The following is a 26,149-nucleotide window of genomic DNA, read 5'->3' as shown; positions in this document are numbered from 1 at the left end:
AGAGGGTACTTACAAAAAGCCTTTGCTCTTATTAAGGATTCTTCATTGTTTTCCCCACAAATTTTTTTTAAGTAATATTGGATTTTGAGGTGGTGGAGGAGCCAGCGTTGTTTACTCTGCTCCTCCCCAGCCCCTGGGGACTGCGAGGGTACCTTACACAATCGGACACGAGTCCATTGTCTGAAGTGTTCACCGTGAGTGAAAGACACTGCATTTATTGAATATTAATAATTAAAGGCCCCAATTCTGGAAGCTATCTGACAAAAATACCTTGCCAGCCACTACTCAGCACTCGAACAATAGGAGCTGCTGCCTGGTGTCTGTGCCAGGAGAGACCTGTACCTTCCCTCAGCACTTGTAGGAGCTGGCGGAGTTACGGCGAGTCCAAAGCAAGGTTTGACTGCAAGCCAGCAGTTCCAGTTCGGACCATGTTGCTGCAGATGAGGCACAGAACTGTCAGTCTGAAGACAATGTTGCTTTGAAATATGGGTCACAAGTGGATCTGTTCACCGCTCTTATCAGGGAACGGCTATTCAGCTGCAGGGCTGCATTGTCTGCCGCGATGCATCGCGCCAGCAGCCGATTCTGTTCTCTTTCACAGAGCCCAGAAGTTAGCGTGCACACGCAGCATAATGATGGGTAATTATACATCTGACGCAAAATATAAATATTTACATTTAAAAGATACATGCAGCACCTAACCGCTAATTGCTGTGCCAAAGACATTAGATGTTCCTGCAGTAAACACACTTGGCAAAATAACAAATTGCAATTTCAAACGTAACAAAACAGTACAAGAAGCTGATATCCACAAAATTCTTGTAACTATTTACTGCTTGGACTAAGACCATGAACGTGTCCTGAGCTGTTGAATTTTCTTCTTAAACACTGCCAGTATAAAATCCAGAACTGTGAATGCTATGAGCACATGCTGTGAGCAACACAAAGCATTTCCACGGAGATCACTGGGAAGTATTTCACCTTGCTCTTATACACACCTGTAATCGGTTTGGGCACAGAATTTGGTATAACCGAGGGAGCTGATAAGAAAGTGGTTTGTGCGTTCTGCTTATCCCAGGGATGGAGCTGAGATGAGCTGTACTTCCCTCCCTACTGCAGCACCCCCTCTGAATACAGCCCCAGTACCCAGGTTTCTGTATCGCTTTTCAATAAGGGAACGAAGTGGTTTTAAAACCATTTGGCCTATGCCCTTCCTACAGCCTTGTGTTTGGAGTATGAACCAGAAGGCTCATTTCAGCAAGCCAGACCCTTTTTATTTTTTTTGTACTTGAGAGACAACAAAGTATAAGCTGAAATTCATTGTTAAACAGGTATTTTCTTAGTGTTTAATCTTCAGCATAGCTACAGGTTTAAAGTAATTGGCATTAGGAAACCAAATGGGATGCTACCCATTATAATAAAACACACAATTTTATCCTGGATTACAAAAAATAAAAATAAATAATCATAGGTAACATCTTTCCCCTTAGCAGCTGATTGACTGACTTTCTCGTATCACTAGAGGGAGCTGCCTTCTTGCTTGTCGGAGAGGGAGAAATGATTAAACTAATGGAATCAGCAAGTCTAACAGCATGGTTTCAGCTAATTGTCCTCTGATTGATAGTTTAGAGACAAGAGACCTCTTCGTGTTTTGCTTCAAACTACTACGCTATTTTTCCTGTTTTACAAAGTTTCTGTCTGGCAGAGCTTCGGTGAGCTCCACGACCACCTCCAGCGCAGTCTGCAGTGAGGGCAGCGCTGAGGCACAGGATGCTTCGTGACCCTGTGACAGGCAGCACAAAAACTGCTCTCGAGAATCGCTCTCACTTCCTCTGACACCAGCTTTCTCTCTCTGAACTTGCTTCTTTCCATACCCTCACAAACTGTATTTGCACGGCTCTAGCTCGGCTGGTACAACATCCTAGCACCCGTGTGTGCACGAAGTCAGGACTCGGTACTTCTCCGTGCCACTACCCCATAATGTGCTGCCTCCTGTAAAATACCACCACAAAGTGTGTGGAGAAGGGAGTATTTCTTGCTCTGTTGTGTCCCGAGTTGCTTTGCCATACAGGCTGGGGCTTTGTTATCAATACTGGAAGTGTCGTGGGCTGAGGGAATTTTATAATTGATGAGAAATAGAAGGAACATTTCGTGGGAATTCAGAGTCCCGGTCAGGTCCGGATTCAGGCCCGTCTCTCTCCCATCAGCCTGCGGCAAGAGCTGCTTGGCTGCTCTGTATGGGAGATGCCCCGCGGGGAAGGGTCAGTCGCAGGGAGACGTACTGCCATGTGCTGCAACATCTGGCTGGAAGCTGAACTCCGGCCAACCCTACGCACTGGAGGATTTAGATGTAAGCACAAAACGTGCAGAGGACAGGAGCAGCACAGGCCGCATTAATCCCTAGTTTAGCAAGCAGCTACTCTTCGGCGACAAGTGGGATGCCAGCTGTATTTATAGAGGAGAGAAGAAACTGATCCGGTGGGTACGGAAATCCAGATTCTCCAAGGTACTCGAGAATGCAAATGAGCCCATTGATTTTCCTTGGTAAATGAGTACAGCCTTCAGGTTTAGAGTCTCCGGCACAGGGATTGCTCGTGGCTCAGGTCTTGCTAGAGAAGGGCCGAACAGCCACACTATTTGTTTGTGCTGCGTATCTCAGTTGTGGTCAGGAGTTAGCAAACCTCGTTTCTGTATCTCCATTCACCTGTCAGCACTATGGCTCTGTTCCTGCACGCTATGGCTCAGCTCCTGCACACGAACAAACACATGGGTAGCATTTCATCCCTTGCCTGAAGAGCATCACTAAATAATAAAGCAACAGAGACAGTGCAGTAATTTTGGAGAGAGAAGATTTCCTGACTTGGTATCAAGTGGGTCAGATACTCGTGGATCTGCTGCTCCGTTCCACAGCAGCCTTTCAGCACCATTTTCAACCCATCTTCAAATACCTCCAGGTGATCAACGTAGTCAAAGTTGTGCTTCTATCGAAAGTTGCAAGCATGTAGTTTTGTAATAACTGCTTTGGACTGATTGCTGACATGGGCAGAAAGAGGAAAAGCTGTCCTTGAGTAAAGCAGCAGTAAGTGCCTCTGCCTAGCTTCAAGTGATTAGAAAAATGAGACTTTTAGCCCAGCTTTTTTAATTACATGTCACAGAGATTCTACAGGGCTTTACTGAGATTCTGCAGGTGCAGCGGAAAGTGATTTAATAAATAGCATTCTGTAAAAAACAAGACTGAGTGTATGAACATTGAAGCTATCTGGGTATGCAGTAAAATGCCATTCATCATAAGGTAAGAGGACATGAAGTTTAGCCAGATGGTATTTTCTTTGATGCAGGATGTCACAACACAAGAAATGCATCTGGCAACAGCCGCAGTTAGGAAAATTGTGTTCAAGAGAAAGGAAAACAGATCAGAACAAACTTTTTATTCACCTTCAGATCAATACCATTGGTCAGTCCTTGAGCAGAACAGCAATAACATTGTTCAGTTTGAAGCACAAATTGAAAATACTTCCTGACAGTAACAGATTCCCGTACTTCAGAATGGCCCAGATGTTAGCAATGAAACTACTCAGACAACTTAGCATCGATAGATTCAGGTTGTAAATTTTTTGTATAAGGTTACCTTATTTCTTTGTATTTAAGGGGGCATCCTCATCTAGCTTCGAAAATGATGAGCTATCTGTATACATACTGAAGAGCTGTTGACTTTTTTTCTATTACATTGCTTAAAACAAGTAATAAAACTTTCTTGTAGAAATAATGGCGCTTTCACCCATAGGATTTTCCTAAATATACCATTTCACAAAATTATCTCTGGCAACTATAAGTATTAAAGAGTCTGAATCGGTCCCAGAATTGAAAAGACTGGGGTTAAAACATTTTTTTTTAATGAAAAAGTTCTTTAATGGCCATGTGATTTCTAAATCAGTCAGTGTGATTCTGCCTTTTCAAACAACCACCCAGAACCAGGAGATATGTATTACTTACATAAAAGATGAGATTTTCACCCAGTCTTAGGGGGGTTAAGAAAAGCCTCCTATTGTAAAAAACTTTGATAACTGGAAATGCTCCAAGATGGAAGTGAAATTCGCAATCAAGCTGTTTATAAAAACGCAGCAACATTCTAACAGAAAATCTGTATCAGGCTTGAAGCATTAACATTTTATTTCACTCACATCCTTGTAAACACGAAAAGCATTTTGGCATGCAAAGAAGCCCACATCACTGATCCTTCCCGAGTTAAGAATCCTTCAGTATTTAAAACAAAACCAAGCCCTGCATGTTGTGGGCTTATCCTGGGGCATGGGGTAATTTGGGTTCAGACAATCTGAATAGGGCTACAGATTTTATCTGAAGTTTCCAAGTCAAACCTATTTCTATTTATGACCCACACTTCAATTCATTTATGACTCTGGTTGCTCTGACAGTGTCACAGCTCAGAGTAAACATTCAACCTGTTTGCATAAGCTTAGCAATTCATCTGAGAAGCTCAGAGCAGCCGAGAACATATCACTGGTAAACATTACATCACCTACATTGTAAAAGACAGACAGGAGAGTCCCAATAAGGAAGCAGCAGTGCAATAGGTGCACCTGCAACAAGAGATATTTACCCCACTTGAAAGCAAAAGCTTTTTTCCACGGGCTTGTTTCCCCTGTGACAAAAGAGAGAAGACAAGTCTGCACCCCCTGTGGGGAGAAGCTGCAAGACGGAGGGGCACGCGTGATGCTGCTAGAGATCCCAGAGAGGTTGGGAAGCTTTTCTTCTTCTGTAACTGGTGGGTCTGATTCTGACGGTGCAGAGAAGGAGCAGGGAGAAAAAAGAGCAGCAATAGTGCACCCTCTGGACTTCAGGCCAGGGTGTGGCTTGGAAAGGGAATGGCTCCTCCATCCTTCTGCTTCCTGGGGCTGGCCCCCTCTGAATCCTACCCCTTCCCTCTCCCCAGTACTCGCAGGAGTTTATGCTAACAGATTTCTTGTCAGGCTGGAGGTAGCGACAATTCCCTCCTTCAGATATGGTAGAAGACGTAAGTGCATGCAGAGAAGTTATTCCAGGAAAAAAGGCAGATGTCAGATTTGGGAGGCCTCCAAAAACAGGCCCTGGAAGGATTCAAAAGGAAAATGCAGGTAGGAGCCATGTACATGGCCGCCTTCCCCTCTCAGCGATCTCCTCTTTAAGTCTGTGTATTAAGACTCAGGCATGTTAGAAGAAGTACAGCCACGTCTGAAATGCAGCAGAGTTGTGGATCAGATGCCCTGGGACCCCACTGAAAAATATCACGATGCTGTTAAGTTGTTTACAGGGTGCACCAGCCTCAGTTGCGACCCAGCAAGCCATCCCTCCCAGCAAAATACTAGCAAATCCTTAAATCTCCATGGACTTTGAGAGCACAGAAATGCATTTTGAGGGCAACAACCCACTACAATCTGAAAGAATCTGCTTCCACTGCCTCCCTCTAGTAACCTCTGATACTTTGTTCAGCTGGCACCTATTAAATGGAACACAGGTTTTATTTTATTTTTTATTAAGTAATGGTGACAGTTAACATCTATTTTCTAAGCTTCTGCAGGTGCAGGAGACCCTAGCTGTGCAGAACTGGAGGAGAAACACAGGAGCCATCTGGACAGTTTAAGACAAACCTCCCTCCTACTGGCTCGCAGACTGAAGGTACAGTAAGCAACCTACACAAAGAGCAATGCCAGTGCTGCTATCACAGGTTGGTTAAATAAATAAATAAATAAATAAATGGTGCTAGCTACCCCCGGACCCAGGTGTGATTAGGCTATAATCAGCTGGCATCAGCTGGTTCTGCAACAGGTTCATAAGACCCATGTAGCTGCAAGGGGGATGTGCTGACCTTAATTCACTGCTCATAAATCACATATTAGCTCTGGTAGGTAAGAATGGGTTATTTTGCTCTAGCTAAAGCAGTATTTAGACTGCCTTCTAAAGGCAGCAGGGTGCAACAGGAGTTGGTGGTATGGTACCTGTGCTGCCTTCTTCTGGAGTTTGCTGCCCTTTGGGACCTAGCTCTGAGGAATCATGTGGCTCAGTTAAAATATCACTTATAGCATGCTATTTCCTAATGCAGGCCCATCAGCTCCAGCAGAAGCAGCAACTTACAGTGCTGAGTGAGAAAGCAAAGCGAGAGGTTCAAGAAAGCCAGAGGTTCTTGAGTGACCTGCTTCAAGACAACTTAAAGGCAAGTTATTTCAGTTTGTGTACCATTGCTTCTGAATTCAGCAAAACATTCTTCTGATCTCTACGTTTTGGTTTGTTTTTTATCTCACTTAGAGTCCCTTAACCAAACTTTTTTTTGAACTGGTAAGAAATGTAGATCAGGGTAACGTTTTTCAGAAGCGCCCACATCTCTCAGGTAACAAAGTCCCTTAGGCTGTCGTTTGGATTGTGGTTCTGAAATTACTTATACTGCAGCTTTTGTTTTTTTGTAAAATCAAGAGAAGAGGATTTTAAGTCCTCAGGAGATAACTACTGTGATATCTGTTTATGCAAGAGAGCACAGTGAGATGCTAATCGCAACCAAAAGTTATAATTTCAGGAAAAAAATACCATGCTATTTATTAATTGTTTACCTTTCCGCACCGGATTCTGAAGTCCCGTAGAAACTGATGGACTTCAGCGACTATTTGTTAGAATAAAAAAACTAGCTCCACATACATAAACATAAGCTCAGGCCTCGTGCAATTTGAAACTCTCTTACATCATTGAGAACACTTACTTAGGAAGATACTTGAGCTCAATGAATTCTCTTGATATTTTATTTATTTTTTAAAGCCCTTGGGATGAGCACAGTACCCCAACTCCCATGAACAGAGCTCTAAATAAGAAACATTTTGTGAGCTGTTACACCACTTTTCTTCCATATGCCCCCACAGTTCTTTCACTGTGCATAGTATCCATCTAATTAGTTACTATAGCTCTTTAGGAACTATGAAAATTATTGATGAAAACATCTGTATCTAAGAGGATGGGGGAGCGGGGGAGTTCTGCCTTCCAAACAGATCATTCAGGTCTATGGACAACTTCTGTTTTTGCAGCTGTGCAGTAGCTCCAAAGGCAGCTATTCTTCTGTGCCGAAACTGGACCATGCAGAGCAAACATGGACAGGATCCCAGTCCGAAGGTGACAACGCATCTGGCAGGTACAGAGTGCAGTACACAGCGAGGCACTCAAGTGGTTTAGCTTGTGGTATGACCATATGAATGACTTGGAGCTCTAGAGCTGTGCATTGTTCCTAAAAGAGATGTTTGTTTCAAGTTGTTTAGGAGCAGCTTACATGGCAGTCCCGATATCTTCAAGACTAGGGTCTAATCCCTTTGATCATTCAAACTTCTGCTGTGAAGTATCGATCTTTGTGATATAGTCTTTCTACTCTGATTGACGATCAAACCATAGGAGAAACATCTTTCCAGGGTTAAGGGGAATTCGTGTATTTTTTTTTTTCCTTAAGGTAGAACCGCCTTTGAGAAATGTATAGAGAAAGAATATCCTTTTCCTCACTTTGCTTTACCATCACATACCTTGGCATGAGTGAAAATATTGTATGTGCACATTCTTGTGTTTATTTGAAGTGGTATAGATTAAAGACTTGATAGTTGCTCTCAGACTCTTATTGATACAATTACCAGAAAGGAAATTTGCACAGGTGAAGCTTCCAGTATTGCATAAAAATAAGCACCATGCTAGTTTATACAGCCTCCAGAGGACTTTTCTATGAAAGCTAAGGATTGAAATTGAATCTCTGACTGCAATAAGAAAAAATTACCTTTCTTTCCTACCTTCAGTAATGAAGAGATGCACTCACTGAAACTATCTGAATTGAATATGGAAAGAGATCACAGTCCAGTGGATCCCAAAATAGTGGAACAAAGAAAATCTCCAGGAGGAAGGGATTCATATTGCTCAACCCTTCAAGAAGGTGAACTCAGATTTAAGGGATTTGGTGGTTCTGAGTAAAGAAACACTTTCTAGCATTGCTTAAAACATAGCATAGCATCCAGGGGCTAGAACACTTAATTACAAATTTTGTTAACTTCCAAACTGACTTTGAAAATTTTGAAGGCAGCACAAGAATAAGCCTGGCTGCTGAGTCTCTGCAGAGACTCCTTGGATTCACAAAGGGATGCTAACTCATGTACTGTGTGAACGGCTTCTTGCGGGGAGCATATTAGAAGCATATAGCTCTAACTTTCATTTTTTATGCCCAAACACTCATGTTTAGAAACAAGATACATCGCTCCATTTTTTTCCCCTTTTGTTAGAGAAATATTTTACTTACAGTCTTTAAATCTTCCTCTCTTAGGATCCCTGCCGGCAGAGGATGGGGAGCTGCTGCACGTCCACCAAGCCTTGAATCTGTCGTCACCTCTGGGAAATGCTCCCCACGGGGAGCCTGGTGCAGCGGACGGCTCCGCAGAGAGCAGTGACCAGGCCAGCTTGGACAGCCAGGTAACCCCAGCTCTACTGCTGGCCTGCAGGACGTTCCTAGTTCTTGTTTTTTTGTTTGTTTTGCCACTCGCACAGCAGTTCTCCAGTAACTGTGGTACTCTGCTCTGTCCCCAGTGGAGCGAAGTCGGCCGGCACTATGGGAGTTCCAGCACGTTCTGCCGCTTCAGCCTGGCCATGGCGGAGCAGTGTCTGAGGGGAGAGGAGCTGCGAGCTCGACACCAGGCTGCCCTCCTCAAGCTCCGCAGAAAAGCTCTCCGGGCAAAAGCCAGGGCTGAGCTGGCCTGGCTGGGCCACCAGAAGCGGTGAGGCCGGGGGCAGGTCACCACAAGCCTGCCCTGAGGGGATGGGTCTCTGTGAGGGGACGGGTCTGCAGGGGAACGGCTGGACATTGACTTGTTTTGCGGGAAAGGAGCAAGTACAAAATCCGTATCTCTTAAGGAGAGGAGCTTGCATGCTCTTACTCCCTTCAGAGCATGGCAGAAACGGCTGCTACACCCTCCCTCAGGCGTGGTTTGAGCCCTGCCAGTGTGAGGTGTCCCTCAGCTATGGGTGAACCCCGCTGGGGCTGAGGGCAGAGCCCACCGGGGGGGCTGAGGCCCTGCTGTGGGGACCCTCACCAGTCAGTGCCCTGCGCTGGGCCTCCCCCCAAGGCCCAGACACCTCAGGAGAGCTCCAGACTGGGTGGCCCTGGGTGTCCCCAAAGCCCAGCAGAGCTGCTGCAGAGCCTTCCATGGCTACTGCTGCTTGAGGGCTGTTTTGAGAGAAGCTTTGCTCCTGTCCCTGATCTTGTTTTTTTTTTTCAAGACTTTATGTTCATGGCAATAAATTATCTGACGGTGACGCCTGTCTTTCTCTGGCTTTCAGCTGCCTGGAAAGCCTGCAGGATAGTAAGGGAGCCTCTGCTGTGGCTGAGAAGCAGCACAAAATTTTAACAGAGTTGGAACAGGAGCAGGTAATGCTACAGCAAGAGGAGCCAGGCTTCCTCTTGTGTGTGGTAGAAAGATGCAACGCTGGGAGGTGGCTGGAGCTGCTGGAGCAAAATTTTTTATTTTTTCTTAAGAGAAAAGGTCACTAGTGTTATTGTTCTGTTTCCTGCACACTCAGTAAGTCTCACAGGGGAGAGAACTTTTTTTTGTGCTACTCCAATGTTATTGTGTATCTTTCTGTTTGTGCCATAAGAAATAGCACCTGATGTACGTAGGATTCCACTGATTTCTGTAGATTTATGCTTCTCATGTTGAAATGTATGAATTTAATCCACAAGTTAATTTTAGTCTGCTTTCCTGACCATAAGGAATGCTGGGCTCATAATTACACAGTAAACACAAGACTTCTATTCTACTCCTTGTGTAGTACAAGCCTCTCTTTTGCTTCAAGGAATTCCTGTGCAAACGGTACCACAAGCATCCTATACTTCTGAGTGACCTGAAGGTACTTCATTTCCAAAGGTCTCACCTCTCAGAGATACCCATCTGTCAGCATTAATGAAAAATAAAAGCGCCCCCCCCCCCCCCCCCCCCAAAATCCTTTTAGAAACAAACAAAAAATAGCCTGCATGTTGAATTATTTGGATGCTTTAAGAGTAGTATTGCCTTATGTTAATAAATACTAGACGTGTTTTTTTAAGTATATCTCTTTTCTACTATCTTTGCTCTTATACGCCTTCCTTTTTCTGCTTTGTTTAGGTAGAAATACAGCACTTGCAAAATCTCTACAGGGCAGCCCATCAAGAAAGGAAGCTTTTATTAAAGCAGCAAAGAGAAATCTTAATGATGCAGCATTCAACAGCACAGCTCCAGGAAGAGCTGCATAATTTGACTGGGAAGAAAAAGGTTAAGTCACTTTACGAGTGATAGCTTTTAGTTGTACAGTTGCATGTAGAGTTAGGCTTGAACTTCTGTGTGTTACAGTCCAAGGAAGGGCTTAGTCTCTTAAGGATTACACGTTTTTCATTATTTCAATGGAATCTAAGATAGTTTCTTACATAAGAGGATCTTATCTGGATCTGCAGTGGTACTTCAACGCTTTCAGAACATTCAATTCTCACCTAAGGTTGTTACCACTAAACTCAGTCATAGCCCTTTGATTACTTTTGCTGTCCTAATGAGACTGTTACAAGAATTCTTGTGTGTTTTGTGTTATTTTGTGTTTTGTTTTGTGTTGTTGTTTCTGTGGTTTTTTTTTTGAATGGATAATAACTGAAGTCAGAAGAACTGACACTGCAACTAAGGAACCCAGGTGAAAACTTATGCGCTATCCTTTTCCTTTTAGCTTACAAGGAGCCCAGCAACTGAAGAAGCAAATAAGCCAAAGACAAGACAGATTTCTAGCTCTATGTTCGACTCCTTGGCAGAATCTACAGCGTGCTCAGAAAGGCCTGATATGACTGGGGATAAAAAGAGTTGTGTACAGCTAAAGAACAAAGAAAGCAAGAAGTACGATAGGTAAGTACAACCCTTTCCACAGTGATAACTGAAGACAAAAATCAATCCAGTAGAAAAGACAGAAGCAGTTATAGCCTAGATAACTGTGTGAGCTTTAAATGGTCCCAAGAGGGAGTTTTATAATGATAAGTTTTGAAAACCTCTGTGGTCAAGCAATTGATGCATCAAGATCACTGCTTAACATTCTGACCGATACTATCTCATTGATCGGTGTCCTCTATCTGTCTAATCTACCATCTCATGCCTAAAACAGTAAGCTCCTTGGGGCAGGTACCAGCTTATTGCAAGGTATGTGAACAGCACCAAGTAAATTAAAATCTGGATCCCTAGCTGGAGAACCTCTACATACCACTTGCTAAACTCTTCAGGTAAAATACATTTACCATTTCAGTATATCAGTAAGAACCAGTGTATTTTTTTCAGATTTTTCTACCCTTTAAGAAGATGAGGTGCTCTTCTGTGCGTGGGGGAAAAGTGTTTTAATTGAAATTTTGGATTTTACGTGAAAGGTATTTGAGTCATTATTTAGCCCAGCTGTACTGTTTATTAGGGACTCCATCTGATGTTCATGCCCACCCCTCCTATACTCCTTCCTGGTCGTTACAAAGGTAGCTGCATTATAATCTCAGTTCCGTCTTATATCACAAACACCAGCTCCTTCAATAGAACAACAAAAAAAAAAACTAAGCCTGAATTTTGGAGAGTGTGTGTGTGTATATATATATATATCACATGTAACCACGTAATACTGTGATTTGGATTTATCATAACAAGTTCAAGAAGCCTGTTTCATGCACAAAAAAAGCCATGTTGATCTGCCATCATAAACTGACTACACATGAGAAGGAATGGAAAGGGCTGCACTAGGTAATAAACTTTAATTCTGTGTGTAAAAGGTGGAGCAATATTTGTTCTCCAGGCCATTGTGCTTTCATTAGAATGTCTCCGTACTCTTGCATTCAGTGTTGCAATCCTCTGTGCTTTGAGAAAGCTTTGCAGGCTTTACACTTTCATTTTTAAACTGCATTTTTGTGCACACAGGGTACAACATTTCACTAAGATTATCTATAGTATGAACTGTTAAGTAGTGTCAGTTAAGTGTAAAGTCTGTGGGACTGGGACCTACCACTGTAATATTAGGAACAAATGTAGCTTTGACATCAGACCTAGGCCAGTTAGTTCACATAGCATTAATAACCTGGATATTTTTTAATGATGACATACAACATTTAATGGTAACTCACACTTTCATGATGGCTTTTAAGTACAAACCTGAAGCACTTTGCAACTATATGTTAATTAAACTTCAAAATACCCATATGAAATGAGTAGAAATGTATTGATTTAATTGGTGAAATTCACTCCTTTGTCATCTGCTGGCTCTAAGCCTAGGTATCACTTAACCCCTTAGGGGCAGGTTTGTGTTTCACTTGGGATTTAATCACAGGAGGCTCTCGTACTACATGGGGCTTACTTTTATGTTTAAATTGACACTTAGAGGTGTCACATGTAAAATACCCGCAGTCAGATGTAATTCAGGAGTTTGAGACTGTTATGAGAAATCATTGGCCTCCCGTTCCCCAGATGCTGTATCCCCAACATCCCTATTTGCTTCACCTTGAGCAGGAGGCGCTGAGCGGTGCAGATGAGGACCCAGCAGTATTCACGCTGCTCAAAACAGCAGTTGTCCAAAACAAGCTCAGATGAACAAACGTACAGTTTACAGAAAGAGATACGATTGAAGCCAAATATATATCTACATGAATTAAAAACCCCTTTCATTCAGTATTACCCAGACCCTTTGCAGACTGGTGAGTCAGGGCTGTGCATTTACTTAAGTTCCCCACAGGGAAAGGCTTTCAAATAAATCCCTGCATGGAACTGATCTATAATTCATGGTGTTATTGATTATAAGTCACAAGAATCTTTAAAAGGTTTCTTGGCTGTGCTTTCACTTCTTATTATTGACAAGCCTACTCATAGGAGAACACTGAATATTAGAGTACGTCTAGAGCAGACAGGGCCTGGTGGAGCTCAATGCACCCAAACTCTGGCTGCTGCGTTATTACGTATAGATCTGTTCCCTGTGTAGAGTGATAATTATGCTATCTATCCACCAGTGCGGGTATGTTAATATTTCATACTGATCAGGAAGGCAGTTAATAAGCAGGGCTGTAAGGGAATGGGAAGGGGTTGGGAGGTGCTTGTAAAATAAAAGTGAACCGAAACAATAAATAAATTGCCAACATGCAGGAAAAGCTGCTGGTTTGGAGTTTCATTAATAGATATTAAATACTGCAAACAAGGAATACAGAACTTCTAATTGTTATTATAAATAGACAAGCTAGCATCATTCAGGTTCAGAGTATGACTATTTTTGCTTTTTCAGTGCTGATGACTTTTTTTTTTTTGGTCTCTTCCTATTCTTGTCTATGAAGATAAGAAACCTGACTTTATAAAATAGTGTATTGTGAGATGGAGGAGAACAGAAATAATTTGCTGTTTTATAAACTTATGCACGTGCAAGCACTCTACAGGTACTGTCAAGGGCTACCAGAAACATTTAATTCATACCTTTATTGACTTTGCATAGATTTATCATGATTAATAAGAGAACATGACAACAACTCCCAATCATTAATTCCTTGTCTGTTTACAGCTTTTCTACTGAGAACAAGAAAACACCGGTACAACATCAGAAATGGGCAGAGGAGTCCCCAAGTTTGGAGCGCTTCCTTGTTGTGCAAGGTCCTGATGTGTCTGGAACAGTGACCAGGAAAGTGTGTGATGCCACCAGTCAAACCACAGGCTTGGTCTTTATGATTAAAGACTGCAAAAACACAGGTACCCGACATAGAAGACTTCTGAGAAGATTTTTCTAGCCAGCTGTGAATGTTTAGCCAAATTGAATGACTTAGAGCAAAAGTAGAAATCTCAGCTGTTTTCTGGAGCAGTTCAGATGATCTCTCAGTAGAGGACTGTCAAGCTGACTAGCCTATGAGAGAGAACTTGTGATGCTAATCTGCTCCTTGGTCACCTCCAGTGTGGGTTTTGGTACCAGGATCTATTCAGGATTAGCAAGAAGGTGTAACAAAGGTGTAAATTGTCTCGTTGAGGTACTTACTACCTGTGCACAGATGAAAAGAGCGTATGTAGAAATTTCTGGAAGTGGGCATTACAGTTGCTGCTATGTAAGTAGAAGATAAGATAAGAAAGATGATAATTAGATGAATAAGGTTATTGCTCCTTTCAGCTTCTGTTGGAGTGACAAGGAATGTGTAGGGCAAAAATAAGTTAGTCAAAAGTGCTTATCTAAAATATTTATAGTTTGAATTAGTTAAACAAAAGACAATAGTCAATTTACTCATGGGGAAAAAAATGCAAATCTTCAATATTGTAACTTCATGCTGTAACTTTTCAGAACTTAATGTTCAGGATCACATTTTATTACATCTGGAACATGCAAACTCAGCTGGAACGGATGAAGCTATAGCCACATCCATTACAACAGATGGCAGAAAGTGCATGATTCTGGTAAGAAAAATCACCTCTGGAATTCCATTTCTGTTTAAAGTAATGGTGTCCCAGGTTATATCTGCCTTAAGACAGGACCAGCACAAGACTCATTGGGCAAGTAGAAATAACCTTGTGTGTTGACTGTGGGCACTTCAGCTAAACACTAATTTTTCACATGGGCTGACTTATTATCGCTTTCCTGCCTCTTCCCTTTTCTCATGTTGTTAACTGGTGATGACACGCTCAAGCCATCTCCTGCTGCGAAGTGCTGTGCTGCACCAGGAGAAACTAAACCTCCTGCTCTTGAAGCAATAAACTATCAGCTGTCCATAGTAGTTGCAGAGACTAGTTCCTTTCGTATTTCCTACATCAATGACACTACCCTAAAGAGAGTATATACACACTTATATTTCGAGTCTATATACACTGATGTTTAGATGAAGACTAGTGCAAACGTGGATTTTAATCTCTGATCTCTGTGCCAGTCTGCTAACAGCAAAGTCCCTTTCTCTTAAGACGTTAATTCTGTCTCTTGCATATTTATGCTCTAGGAATCTGTGCTGAAGGAAAAGGCATTTATTTCAAACCCAAAGATAGAACCTAAAGATAATGAAGATATTAATCCCTGTTACAGCAAGTTTACAGCAAAAAGCTTGGGGATGCTTTCTACTTTGTGTAACTTATGCCAGGTTCAGTCAGCAAATATTCCTCAAGAAACAGGTAAATCATATTTAATGCTATTATGTCCAATCTGTTTCAACCACTTCAATCAAACTTTAATCCAGACAGAAAGAGAGACAATCTTCTCATTTATTACCGAAGTGTCTTGCTCACTATACCTAAAGTATAAATCACTGCTAGGTAAGATGGTGGAGATCTCTCTAAGGTTTATTATGAGATATGATTACACTGCTTCCTCAGAACAAAATCATAACTTACTCTGATTGTGTCATTAACAATTTACTTTCTTTTGAGGCATTTTTAAATAATTTAAGGGTGTTCACTTTAAAAGAACATAGATCAGTTGAATATAGACTTCAACAGCGCATGCTGCAGTTATTTTTGTTTCCAGATTTTATTTTCAGTTCATATTTCTTGCTCTCAGTACAACATATAAAAATAAAACTGGCTGTTATATATGAGCCGGTTATCTAATTTATAGAGTTCTGGGTATGCATAGTCTCTGTATCATTAAATACTTGCATTTTGTGGTAATATTTCATATTTTTGTTTTTCTAATTAGCTACCTTTCTGCATCTATTCCTAGATACCATAGTGAGTGAGACTATAGGTCTGTAATCAAGACCATTGTTACTAATTCTTAATGACAGAAGTTTTGCAGAGGCTGCACACTTACTGGATTCTCAAGCCTCGCTCTTAGCATGTGGACAACAAACTGTCTGATATAAATCTTGTCCCTCAGGTAAAGAGAGCTTCCCATGGATTTCAATGGGTTACAATTTCGCTATTAGCGTTTTGACTTTATATTTGGCAGGAGTCTCATGCTCTTTCATAACCTAGAGCGTGAGTGCATAGGTGACATGAACTCTAGTAGGAAGCCTTAGATTCTTTTAGTCGTGGCACTTAGCATGACTGAGGTGATGGAGAACCTTGTATTTGCCTTCTGTGCTGAGTAACCTGTGTTTCAGGTGGTGATGCACCATCCTTAGTGGAAGATCAAGGGAGTGATTCTCTGACAGTGGAGAAAGTACATGGGGAGCAGAGAAGTCACAGAACTCCAAGAGAAGAGCAGGACTCCTGTCCGTTTCAGGTATGTGGCAAGCTTAGAGTTTTATCTTAACGGTTTCTTTTCTCACCTAAATTTTCATCAGAAGAAATCCTCGGTGTTGGCTGTCATGGAGATATTACACTCAGAACTCAGCTTGCACATTGAGGAGCTGAAGCTGTATTGAGGTTTTGTTGTACTGAGCTAACATATTGTCCTTAAATCTGAGGGAATTTCAGTAGCAATTCATTGGCATTCTTTAGTTTCCTTGTGTAATTTAGTGATTCTTGATCATAGTCTCTTCAGACTCAGACACAGAAGAAAGATCCTTCTTTTGACACTGAAGATAAGGAAAGAAGATCAGCAGTGATTTCAAATGAAGCTACAGTAGTGAAAGCGCAGTTAAGGAAGGAAAACTCACTACAGGAGCAGCAGAGGTACTATATCTGTCAAGGTCAAGACCACCTGTTATACATTCTGCTTCTTATCGATGTGCCAAACATTGCCTTGTTTGGGTTTAATGCCCATAGTTGGTTCTGTTGTGGAAAGGGGGGAGGCAGGCCATAATGACCTTAACCTGGGATTCTTTTCTTGTATAACATTTAAAAAAAAAGCTCTCCCAAAATAATGATTTAATACATGCCACATTCATCAAATATTGGCTGCCAGTTTTTCTTAGGATGTTTAATTTTTTGGAGTCAGTTGAAGGTATGTTGAAATCAACTTAGAAAAAAAAAGTATTGTCTTCAGAAGGCTGGGCTAGACAGAAAGCATCAGGAGTAACAGCTTAAAAAAAAAAAAGGCATTTTGTATTATGCTGTCTGTAGGTAGCAAATACACCCAAAGAAATTTGATGTTCTACACCAACATTCTTGAATGCCACTGAGTGCCTTCACTTTATAACTTCAGTTTTAATCTAATTACAATGTGGTACTTCCAGGGTTAGCACAGACTCTGAGAGAAAAGCAGAAGTTGTGCATATGGATGAAAAAGCACCTTCTGAAATTCTGTCTTCAGAAGGTAAGAAGTGCCTTTTCCCAATGTGGCTTCTGCATTTACTTAACATATAATCTGAGTAATAATTCTTCCTGGAGTTGTTCACAGAGGATAATAGTCTGCTGGTTGTTCCAGGTAGTGAAGTTCCTCTTTGGGCTAAAATAGTAAAGATCTTAATGTACACCCTGCATTCAAACCTTTCTGATCAACTACCTTGGACACTATTGTATTAGCTTGTTTGCCAAGTTACTGATTTCTTCATCTTTATTTGATGTCTCAGTTTTGTACAATTTGATATTAAAAATAATCTTCAAGTTGACTGTGAATTTAATGCTGCTGACTCTTGAATGCAATTTACTGCTGAGAATTACCAGATTTGAATCAGAAGTTACCTATCAGTACTTCTATAAAATATTTTTCTGAATTTTTTTAGCTGTTCCAGTTAAAGAAATTGAAGTGTCTTTCCCTTGTGAGATCCATCGTGTGGATGACAATCCATGTTTGAAGCCTTTGAACCATAATTCTCATGAAGCTTCTGATGAAGAACTAACTTTAAAAGTGTTTTGCAAAGGATTAGCTTCTGCTGAGTCATCGTCCAAGTCAAACGACTTCTCTCCAAGATGTGAAAGTGCCAAATCAGACTCTTCTCTTTCAGAATTTCAGAAAGTGTCTGCAGTTTGGATTGACATCTCAGAAAGCTCTACTTCAGACTCTGAATTAGAGGTGAAAAATGGAAAGGACACAGATGTCAGTATCCCAGAAGAGTTTATCTATGATAACAATGATGCATTTCCTAACACTTCAAAAGAGATGCCAATAGCAGCAAGTATTGGAAAGGAAACATTACACAGTGACAAACGTAATGAACATGAAGCACCCAAAGAGGACAACAGCACTAAGATTTCATCACTCTCTCAGAACTCCCAGAAGTGCCCTGGAGAGGCTTCAGATCAGGGGTGCCCTGATCATTTGCTTTCTTTCCTTCCAACAGACAAGGCAAATACCTTCAAAACAAAGCCACTGGATGCCTTCCAGTTCGAAAAAACAGCCAAGGGAATGGATAAGCCAAATTTGGAAGCCTCAGAAAGCTCAAAAGATGCAGCTGTCAGCTCTTTAGGCAGTGATAGTATTTGCCTATTTAAGATCTCTGAACAGCAGAAGCCTACTTCTACAACCAGCAGAGTGAAAAAGGATGGTGGAATTAACAGTTTATTAATGGATCACAGCAGAGAGCGAAAGCAGCTTCTGCTGATGGATTCTTTGAAACATCTAGATTTGGCTACTGACCAATTTAGTAGCACAGTCTCTCTTCCCCCTGAGAAAGGTATTACAGATGGTAAATTAGTAGCATATCTGTCTTCCAGAAATGCAGCAGCACAAAATAATCATGCACAGCTTTTGAATGAGAGACTTGCATCCAGAGAACTCGATAAGATTGTATCTCTGCCCACGTCTGTGCAAGGAATTTCTGAGGAAGTACATACAGAAACCTACTGGTTTGAGTCTTTGCAAAGGGTGGCCCCAGGAAATCAAAATCACTCAAAAACTGAAAGGCAAGACCCAAAGGAATTGGGGAAGGGATTTTCTTCCACCTCCTCAAAAAAGCAACTGTTTCAAGCTGAAAACTGCTCTTCCAAAGGTGAAGATGATACAATTTTTATTAGTGATGAGGGCCTCCCTCCAGCTGATGAGGATACCTTGTCAGAAATACTGTCTCCTGTTGATGAAGTGCTGTCCTATGGAAGTGCTGACTTGCCATCCTCTAATAAAAAGGATTTGTCATTTCCAAGTGAAGATCTTCCTCCTCCCCCTTTAGGTGTAAATGCAATGAAAAATGATGATTCTAGCTTTAGTATGGATGATTTCCCATCTCCACCAGAACAAATGACAGTCTCAGAGACTAGACAGTGTATGGATGAAGACACATCACTGAGAACGGATGCATTATCCCCATTACTTGATAACGTTGGGCCTGAAGAATTTCCCCTGCTCAGTCAAGAGCCAACTGATGTTTTTTCAGTGCAAGATGTTAATGTCTCAGAACAATCTTTAGTTAAAGAAGATAAGTCCTCCTTCGCACAAGAACTATCAGAATACCGAGGAGGAGAACATGAGACACCTTTACAGTATTTGGAGTGTCTGCCTGTGTCCAATCCCACTTCTTCTGGTCAGGCCAGTAAAAATCCTGATTCCACACTGAAACAATGTGAAACATACTTAACGCTACCCAAAGCTGAAGAGGATGGCGATGACCCATTATCATCATTTGAAATTGGGGACAGAGTGTTAGTAAAGCAGACCCAGCCTGGAACCCTCATGTTCAAAGGACGGACTTGTTTTGATTGTGGTCACTGGGCTGGTGTTGCACTTGACAAAGCTGAAGGTGATCATGCTGGAACTTACAAAGGGGTGAAATATTTCGAGTGTGCTCAGCACTGTGGTATCTTTGTCAGACCTAATGAGATTTCACACCTCTTGGAGGATAACAACAGTGGTCCCAATAACACTGGGGACGAAGACTCAGACTCCTCCTATGATGATGAATCCTTCAAAAGAGACTGCAAATACCCTGAAGCTGATGAACAGGGCACAGGGGTAACAGAGCAGAACACTAAAGACACAAAAAGTGCAGGAGGATCAGAAATGCCAGAAAACCAGTCTAGGTTACACGTTGCCTTGCTGTCTGGAAAAGGTCAGAAGTTCACGCATTCTGACCAGTGTAAGTGTAATGAATTCCTTTGTCAAAATAATTTAATGTGCTTGGAATCAGATGAAGAAAAAACAGAAGTTACCCAAATAAAACAAGGGATGCTTGCAGATGTGCTTGTAAAGAAAAATAAGACCAGCAGCAGAGATGGGGTAAACACAGGCAAAAATATTTGTTGCTTGTTAGAGGATCAGAAAAGAAATATACTTGCTGATGATATCACAGGTGAACTCAATAAAAAACTTCTGTTTGACACATTAATTGCATTTTCTGAAACAGATCAACACAAACATAAAAGTGCCTTTTGAAAAAGACGTGATGAATTATGGCAAAGGTCTAACAGAAGAAGACAATCTGAAACAGTTTCTCATCAAAGAAAATCCAGTTGCTAGCTTATCTGAGCAATCAGCAAAGGTTTCTGATGTTTCATTGTGTGACTTCAACATGCTTAGCATTCACGGTTGTCACACAGTAGCAGAAAGAATTGTGACTAAATTTGTAGATGATGCAGTTAAAGAATATAAGAAGATTAAAAGGAAACATGGAGCAAAAGCAGACAAGATATTTCATTCATCTTCAGAGTCTTCTCCAACCACTTTGCCTGTAAGTAGAGTCAAAGTTTTTTGTCTGAGTGTTCAACCTGAAATTGGGTCTACACAGGCAAGCATTTCTGTTGCCCACTTGTTTTGAGCCCATGAGTAAAAGAATCTGATTCCTTAGTTTTAAGTGCAACCTTAAATAATTTGCTAATTTCAATACCTCAAAAATTGTGGAAAAATACGGGGTATGTCATCTGTTTTTTCTCTTTCTCCCTACTGAAGTTCCTTATAAAAATCCTTGATGCGGGTGTTTTTGGAAGCTCTGAAGATTTTGATCAGCCTAATTCTGATGAACATACCCTAGAAAGACAAACACAAAAGCAGTACTTGTACAAATTGGATCGCTGGCACTCAGCTCCTTGGAAGAAAACTGTGGAGGTTCCTCTTGTGGTTCCACATTACAGTTCATATGTTAAAAAATTGTCTGCATCTGCTGTAGAAGAATTATGGACTCCAGAAAACATATATTCAAATTTCAAGAGAATTAGTGTGCCAAAGCATTTCGAATGTTATGACTTCCCAGGGAATGGTTTGGAAACAGAAAGCAAGAGGATGTATAATCAGGTATTTTTAAAACAGTTAATATATTTTTTCTAGCATTCTGTAGCCTGAATCATATTAGCTGCTACTTACTATTATTCTAGCTGCTAATACTAAATACAGCAAAGGAACACTGAAAGAGTTATTGCAAAATATATTGCTTCTTTTAATCAACTGCAAAATAATTTTACTAGGACAGATATCCTTGCTATGATGCAAGCCTTTTGCTAGAGCTTTTCTTTCATAAGACCAAATATTGTCAGAAGCCTTTTATTTTTCATCAAACAGTAAGAAAACTTTTGGAGGAGTATCAGAGTCGGTACTCAGTTTGGTACTGTTTTTGTTGTTACAGGTTATATTTGATTTGACTCGTGAGGTGCTATGTACAGAATATCAAGTAACTGCAAATCCAAATAGACTTCCATGGTTAAAAGAAAATTTGGGATCTCGCTGTTCCAGATCTCACTGCAGAAGAGCAGATGTCAATGAGGTCAAGGTAAGTTCTGGAATGCAAAGTGCACAATAACAAGAGTCAGTGAAGAGAGCAGACATTGCAATGACAAGGGCAAAGATGTTGGGAGGGTGCTGGCATTATAACTGAGGTGATTAGAGGAGAAAACAGCATTGATCTGAAATTCCTGAATACACTGAGCTAATCAGTCTAAATATTCCAAGTGCATGGAGCTCAATAGAGGAATGGGAATTGGACTTCTAAATCTCTGTGGTTATGATCTTAGGTGTAACCTCTAATCTCATGTTATAAATGTATTGGTTGGTCAGTACTACTTAGCTACATCTAGATCTGTTCCCCAAACACTAGGGTGTTTCTAGATTGGAAGCTGGATCTTGACATTAGCCCCTTTGGATCTTGACATTAGCCCCTTTCACTCATTTGCAAACTTCAGTGATAGGTTTCCAATGAGAACAATTCTTTTCAGCCTCTCTTATTTTGTAGACATTTGTTCAGGGTGAAGTTGTTAAAATAATGAACCTGGAAAAGAATGACTTAGAAATGAAAAGAAAACTTCTTAATATGACCAAGTATGGAAACTGTGAGAAAGACAGAGTGGACCTTATTCTGGTAAGCAGACACCCAGACAGAGATTTGTGTACTTCAGGTTTAAACTAGAAATTTTCATGCTTTTATGAGAACCATGTTTACTTAAAAAAATAACCAGAAATTCAAGTTATTTACTTCCTTTTTGTTACACTTGCAATAATAACCTAGTATTTTCCTTTCTTATGAGTGGTTTGAGTGGATTTTGCATATATAAATTGTCGGATTAGGCACAGCTTCTTATTGCCTTTTAGAACTGACCATGCTCTTGTTCTTCAAGTAAACATTCATATTCATGTTATATTTTAGATTCAGGAGCTCCGCAGAGAAGAATCTCAGTGGACTTACTATGATGATGATGAATTAACTGTGAAGATGAGAATGACTGAAAACATATTTGATAGCTTGATCCTTGATACAATCAGAGTTCTTAATAAGATTTATCTGAGAAAAGCCTGTGAAGTTTTCCCTAATAGTGGAATTTTAATCCCTGATTTTTAAGGCAAGAATGCGTGATTAAGAATTTTAATTCTGAACTTTACCCAATACCAGTGTGGCCTAAGTTATACATTCGTATTTACAATGAAAGGATGCAAGTGGAGATGTAAGCACGTAGAAAAATATTACATAAAATATTCTTGAGTTCTGTGCTCTGGGAATGCTCATTAAGATCAATGTTCTTCTTAGACTGTTATGTGGAATCTAAGTGGTGGAAATCTTATTCATGTCTGTTTTTTTAATCAAGATGGCACTTCATTCACCTATGCATTTTAAGAGCATCATATGTGTTTAAAATTGTATAGGAGTCTGATTATACAAACAGAGTTCAAAACCAATTTACGTGTAAATTATTTTATTTTGTTATGTTCTGATAGTGAATGATGATGGAAGAATTATATTTTGAGAATACTGTTTGGAAAATCAATGTTTTTAGAACATACGGGTACAGATGGAATTAAATCTCCCAGAAACCAAATTGCTATGGACCTCTGTCTTTTGGAATAAACTCTTCCAATTGGATCATCTTTACAACTTTGCCTGATGGGTGAAGCAGCATAACAAAGGTGACTGAGAAAAAAATGACCATTTTTTTACACCCTGTGGAATGGTTTTAAATTAGCCCAGAGATGACTTGAGAGAGATGGCATATGGCAGGATCTACAGCCAAACATTCAGTTCTAATGTCTATAACTTCATGTAAATGAGACACATACTGATGTAATGCACTTTAAATGGGATGCTTTTCTATCAGTAACTTCAATTTCTGAATAATAAATATGTGCATTTGATTACATTCCTTATCATGGAATTCACATGAGCCCTTTGAATTCCAACGCTGTCTAAACACCTGAGGATGTACATTAACTGGCAAATCAGAAGAAACCAATCCTATTTTATTTTGTATTTATAAAATTGGAAAAAATCAAGATTTGAAGACGGAAATGTGTTTCTCGAATGTGTTAATTTTTAACAATGTATAGTACTGTGCTTTTACCTATTTTGCATTAAGACTAATGATAAATTTGTATTTAACAGTTGCATAATATTTATTTTAAACATTACACAATGGCATTCAGAAATTGTTCATTACTAAGTAATTGAATGCAAGTAGATTTATTTAATTCCCCTTCCTTCAGGGAGTCTTTCAAATGAAAAGCAGGACACTTAATACAATTTTTAAAAATTGAAAGGCACTTTGTTTCAGTTTTTAAGTACTGACAGTTCAATTGTTTTCATATTGAATTGTTTTCTGAATAAACAAAATAAATCCCCTCTGTCTCTTATTTTTACTGAAATTCTCTTTGACTTCAGATTATATTGTATATACTGCTACTCCCATTAGTGAATGGGAATTGTTTTGTTGTTTTAGAAATAGATCCTTGGAACATTAAAAAGCACTGTCACAGTAGCTGCTGTATGAACAGAAATAAAAAGGCAACTTCTGTTCCAAGCACATTAACTGTTGATCATATCCTATAAACTAGTTTCATGTCCCAAGTGGTACGTCGTCTTAGAAGTCTGGCATATATGGCAGAAATTTATTTCTAACTCATTGATACAGCCTGGAACATCTTACATGCTGAGCTTGGGCTACAGTCTTCTGCAAAGGTTGTATTCCTTCTGCTGGTAAGGACAAAGGCTCAGCCCCAGCCTTCCTTAACTGATTAACTGACTTTGGTGCTGTAGTTGGAGCCTTGACTCTCCTAGTTTGAGATCCTCTGGTAAGACCCTGCAGCTGATGGCACTGCTGAGATGCAGCATTAAATGAGCTCTTCCTTCTTAGGTGAGAATTACCGCCCTCCCGACCTTTATCCTCATTGACTAATTAATCCAGATAACTTATTTGTTCTAAGATTAATGCTTTCTTCTTGTCAGCTTATGGTAGAATTTAATTCAATGTTTTTTTTTCCCCTGGCCTTATGGACAAATTGTTGGATATAACGACAGATCTATATATTGAAGCACTACAGATTTTCAGTTTGTTGTCGCTGTGGTTCTGCAGCAGCAGCACCAGGATCCGTGTTGTGTGTTTGGAATGAAAGCTATTAAAAATATCATTTATATATGTGAATGAATAGACGAAGGACTTGTTTAATTTCAGACTGCTATATGTTACACTTGAGGAAGATAACCATTATGTTTGCAACCAGAGTTGTGAGTGAAGCCTGAACCCATGCAAGATAGCTATATACAGAAGGACATAGCCATAAAGTAACTACTGCTGATGAGAATAAAAAGTGTATACACAGAACATGTCAGACATATTTAATATCCCCCACCATTATGTGTTCAAAACCTTAGATTCTGGCACCCAGATATATTGACCTGTTCAGTCAGCAGCAAGACTTCAATATCAAGATTACTCTACTTCAAGGTCTAATATTTTGTTTGCCTTGGTTTTGATCAATATTAACCTCCTAGGTCAATAAATCTTGATACTAGCCTCAAGAGGAGTCATTATCTTTCATAGAAAATGATTATTTCTCAGTTAAACCCTACATTTAATTTTCCTGTAATCCATCTCTTTCATCTTCACACATTTAATAATTCTTCTGAATAAAATGAACTCTAAAATACCTTACACGCTGTCGATTTTAAAATCCTAATTAGCACCTGCCACAATTTTTTCCATTTTTTAATGCATTTGGATTCCACCACTGTAACCATCTCATTTTGTTACTTCCAGAACATAGAAAAAATAGAGATGGAAAACCCCTCAAATGGAATGTGATACAAGGAAACAACTTGAGCTGTGAATATGGATGCAAAAGATATGTGACTGAACAACTTTAGACATTAATGGTCAAGAAAAGAGACAACCAGGGAAAAAATAGGTAAACGTGGCAGAATCTGTTACTCAGTTCTCAGACGAGAGGATTTTTACTGCACCTAAGATTCCTACTCTTGCACTGTTTGTGTACTGCTGGCCATAAATGATCATAAACTAGATTCTCACCTCCGAATTTACAGCAGAGTGCGTGAGGTAAGAATTTGGATTCATCGGTTTTCTGTTTGGTCTTGAAGGATTAAAAGGACCGTTTGTGAGTAAAGGAAGCAAGAATCAACTTTTAGGGGACTTTAGCCTTTCGTCATCCCCAGTCCTTAAACTCCACTGAGTTCTTCCTCTGGGGACATTCTCTCTGTTGTTTTTCTGCCTCTGTTAACGTAAAGAAATTTCTTAACCCTGTATTTACAACTGAGAGGAGACCTTCGTGCTGCGGCTACAGCTGTAAGAGGCGTTACAGTGCATTCCCGGCTCACAAGCACACTCAGGTAAAGGACGGCATCTAACAACTTGTCAGACTCACAGCATCCTACGTGCGGCTTTTTACCGGCTCCTGCCTTGAAGAGAAGCTGTCCCCCTCCTGCCGGCTGCGGGACGCCACGGGGCAGCGCGAGGCTGCGCTGTCTTCAACCCGGCTCCCGGCTCTGTGAGGCCACGACTTGTTCCCGCAGCGGATTGCCCGCGTGTTAAACTCAGCCACCGAGCTACCTGCGCTGCTTTAACCTACTTCATCCTCCCCATCTCCTTAGCGAGCCCTACGGGACAAGCGGATCTCAACACAGCACCCGCGGCTTTGCACCGCG

General features: G+C 40.6%; 1 protein-coding gene across 1 annotated transcript in view; it reads left to right on the top strand.

The window, feature by feature from the left end:
• Positions 1 to 23,832, top strand: part of CCDC187 (coiled-coil domain containing 187) — a 41,972-nt gene extending 18,140 nt beyond the window's left edge. Inside the window, exons 14-33 of the mRNA XM_048051280.2 lie at positions 5,567 to 5,673; positions 6,098 to 6,208; positions 7,065 to 7,168; positions 7,812 to 7,945; positions 8,330 to 8,475; positions 8,590 to 8,777; positions 9,340 to 9,427; positions 10,161 to 10,307; positions 10,747 to 10,919; positions 13,579 to 13,763; positions 14,341 to 14,453; positions 14,987 to 15,155; positions 16,085 to 16,206; positions 16,459 to 16,598; positions 17,102 to 17,181; positions 17,591 to 20,467; positions 20,686 to 21,027; positions 21,356 to 21,499; positions 21,959 to 22,084; positions 22,370 to 23,832. Coding sequence (XP_047907237.2) covers positions 5,567 to 5,673; positions 6,098 to 6,208; positions 7,065 to 7,168; positions 7,812 to 7,945; positions 8,330 to 8,475; positions 8,590 to 8,777; positions 9,340 to 9,427; positions 10,161 to 10,307; positions 10,747 to 10,919; positions 13,579 to 13,763; positions 14,341 to 14,453; positions 14,987 to 15,155; positions 16,085 to 16,206; positions 16,459 to 16,598; positions 17,102 to 17,181; positions 17,591 to 20,172 — 4,589 coding nt within the window. The 3' untranslated portion in view covers positions 20,173 to 20,467; positions 20,686 to 21,027; positions 21,356 to 21,499; positions 21,959 to 22,084; positions 22,370 to 23,832. The remainder of the gene's footprint in view (positions 1 to 5,566; positions 5,674 to 6,097; positions 6,209 to 7,064; positions 7,169 to 7,811; positions 7,946 to 8,329; positions 8,476 to 8,589; positions 8,778 to 9,339; positions 9,428 to 10,160; positions 10,308 to 10,746; positions 10,920 to 13,578; positions 13,764 to 14,340; positions 14,454 to 14,986; positions 15,156 to 16,084; positions 16,207 to 16,458; positions 16,599 to 17,101; positions 17,182 to 17,590; positions 20,468 to 20,685; positions 21,028 to 21,355; positions 21,500 to 21,958; positions 22,085 to 22,369) is intronic.
• The last annotated feature ends 2,317 nt before the right edge of the window (positions 23,833 to 26,149 follow it).

Source organism: Anser cygnoides, chromosome 20 (genome assembly GCF_040182565.1).
Source record: "Anser cygnoides isolate HZ-2024a breed goose chromosome 20, Taihu_goose_T2T_genome, whole genome shotgun sequence".
In the NCBI taxonomy this organism is placed as follows: Eukaryota; Metazoa; Chordata; class Aves; order Anseriformes; family Anatidae; genus Anser; species Anser cygnoides.
This window is presented reverse-complemented; position numbering and strand designations above follow the sequence as displayed.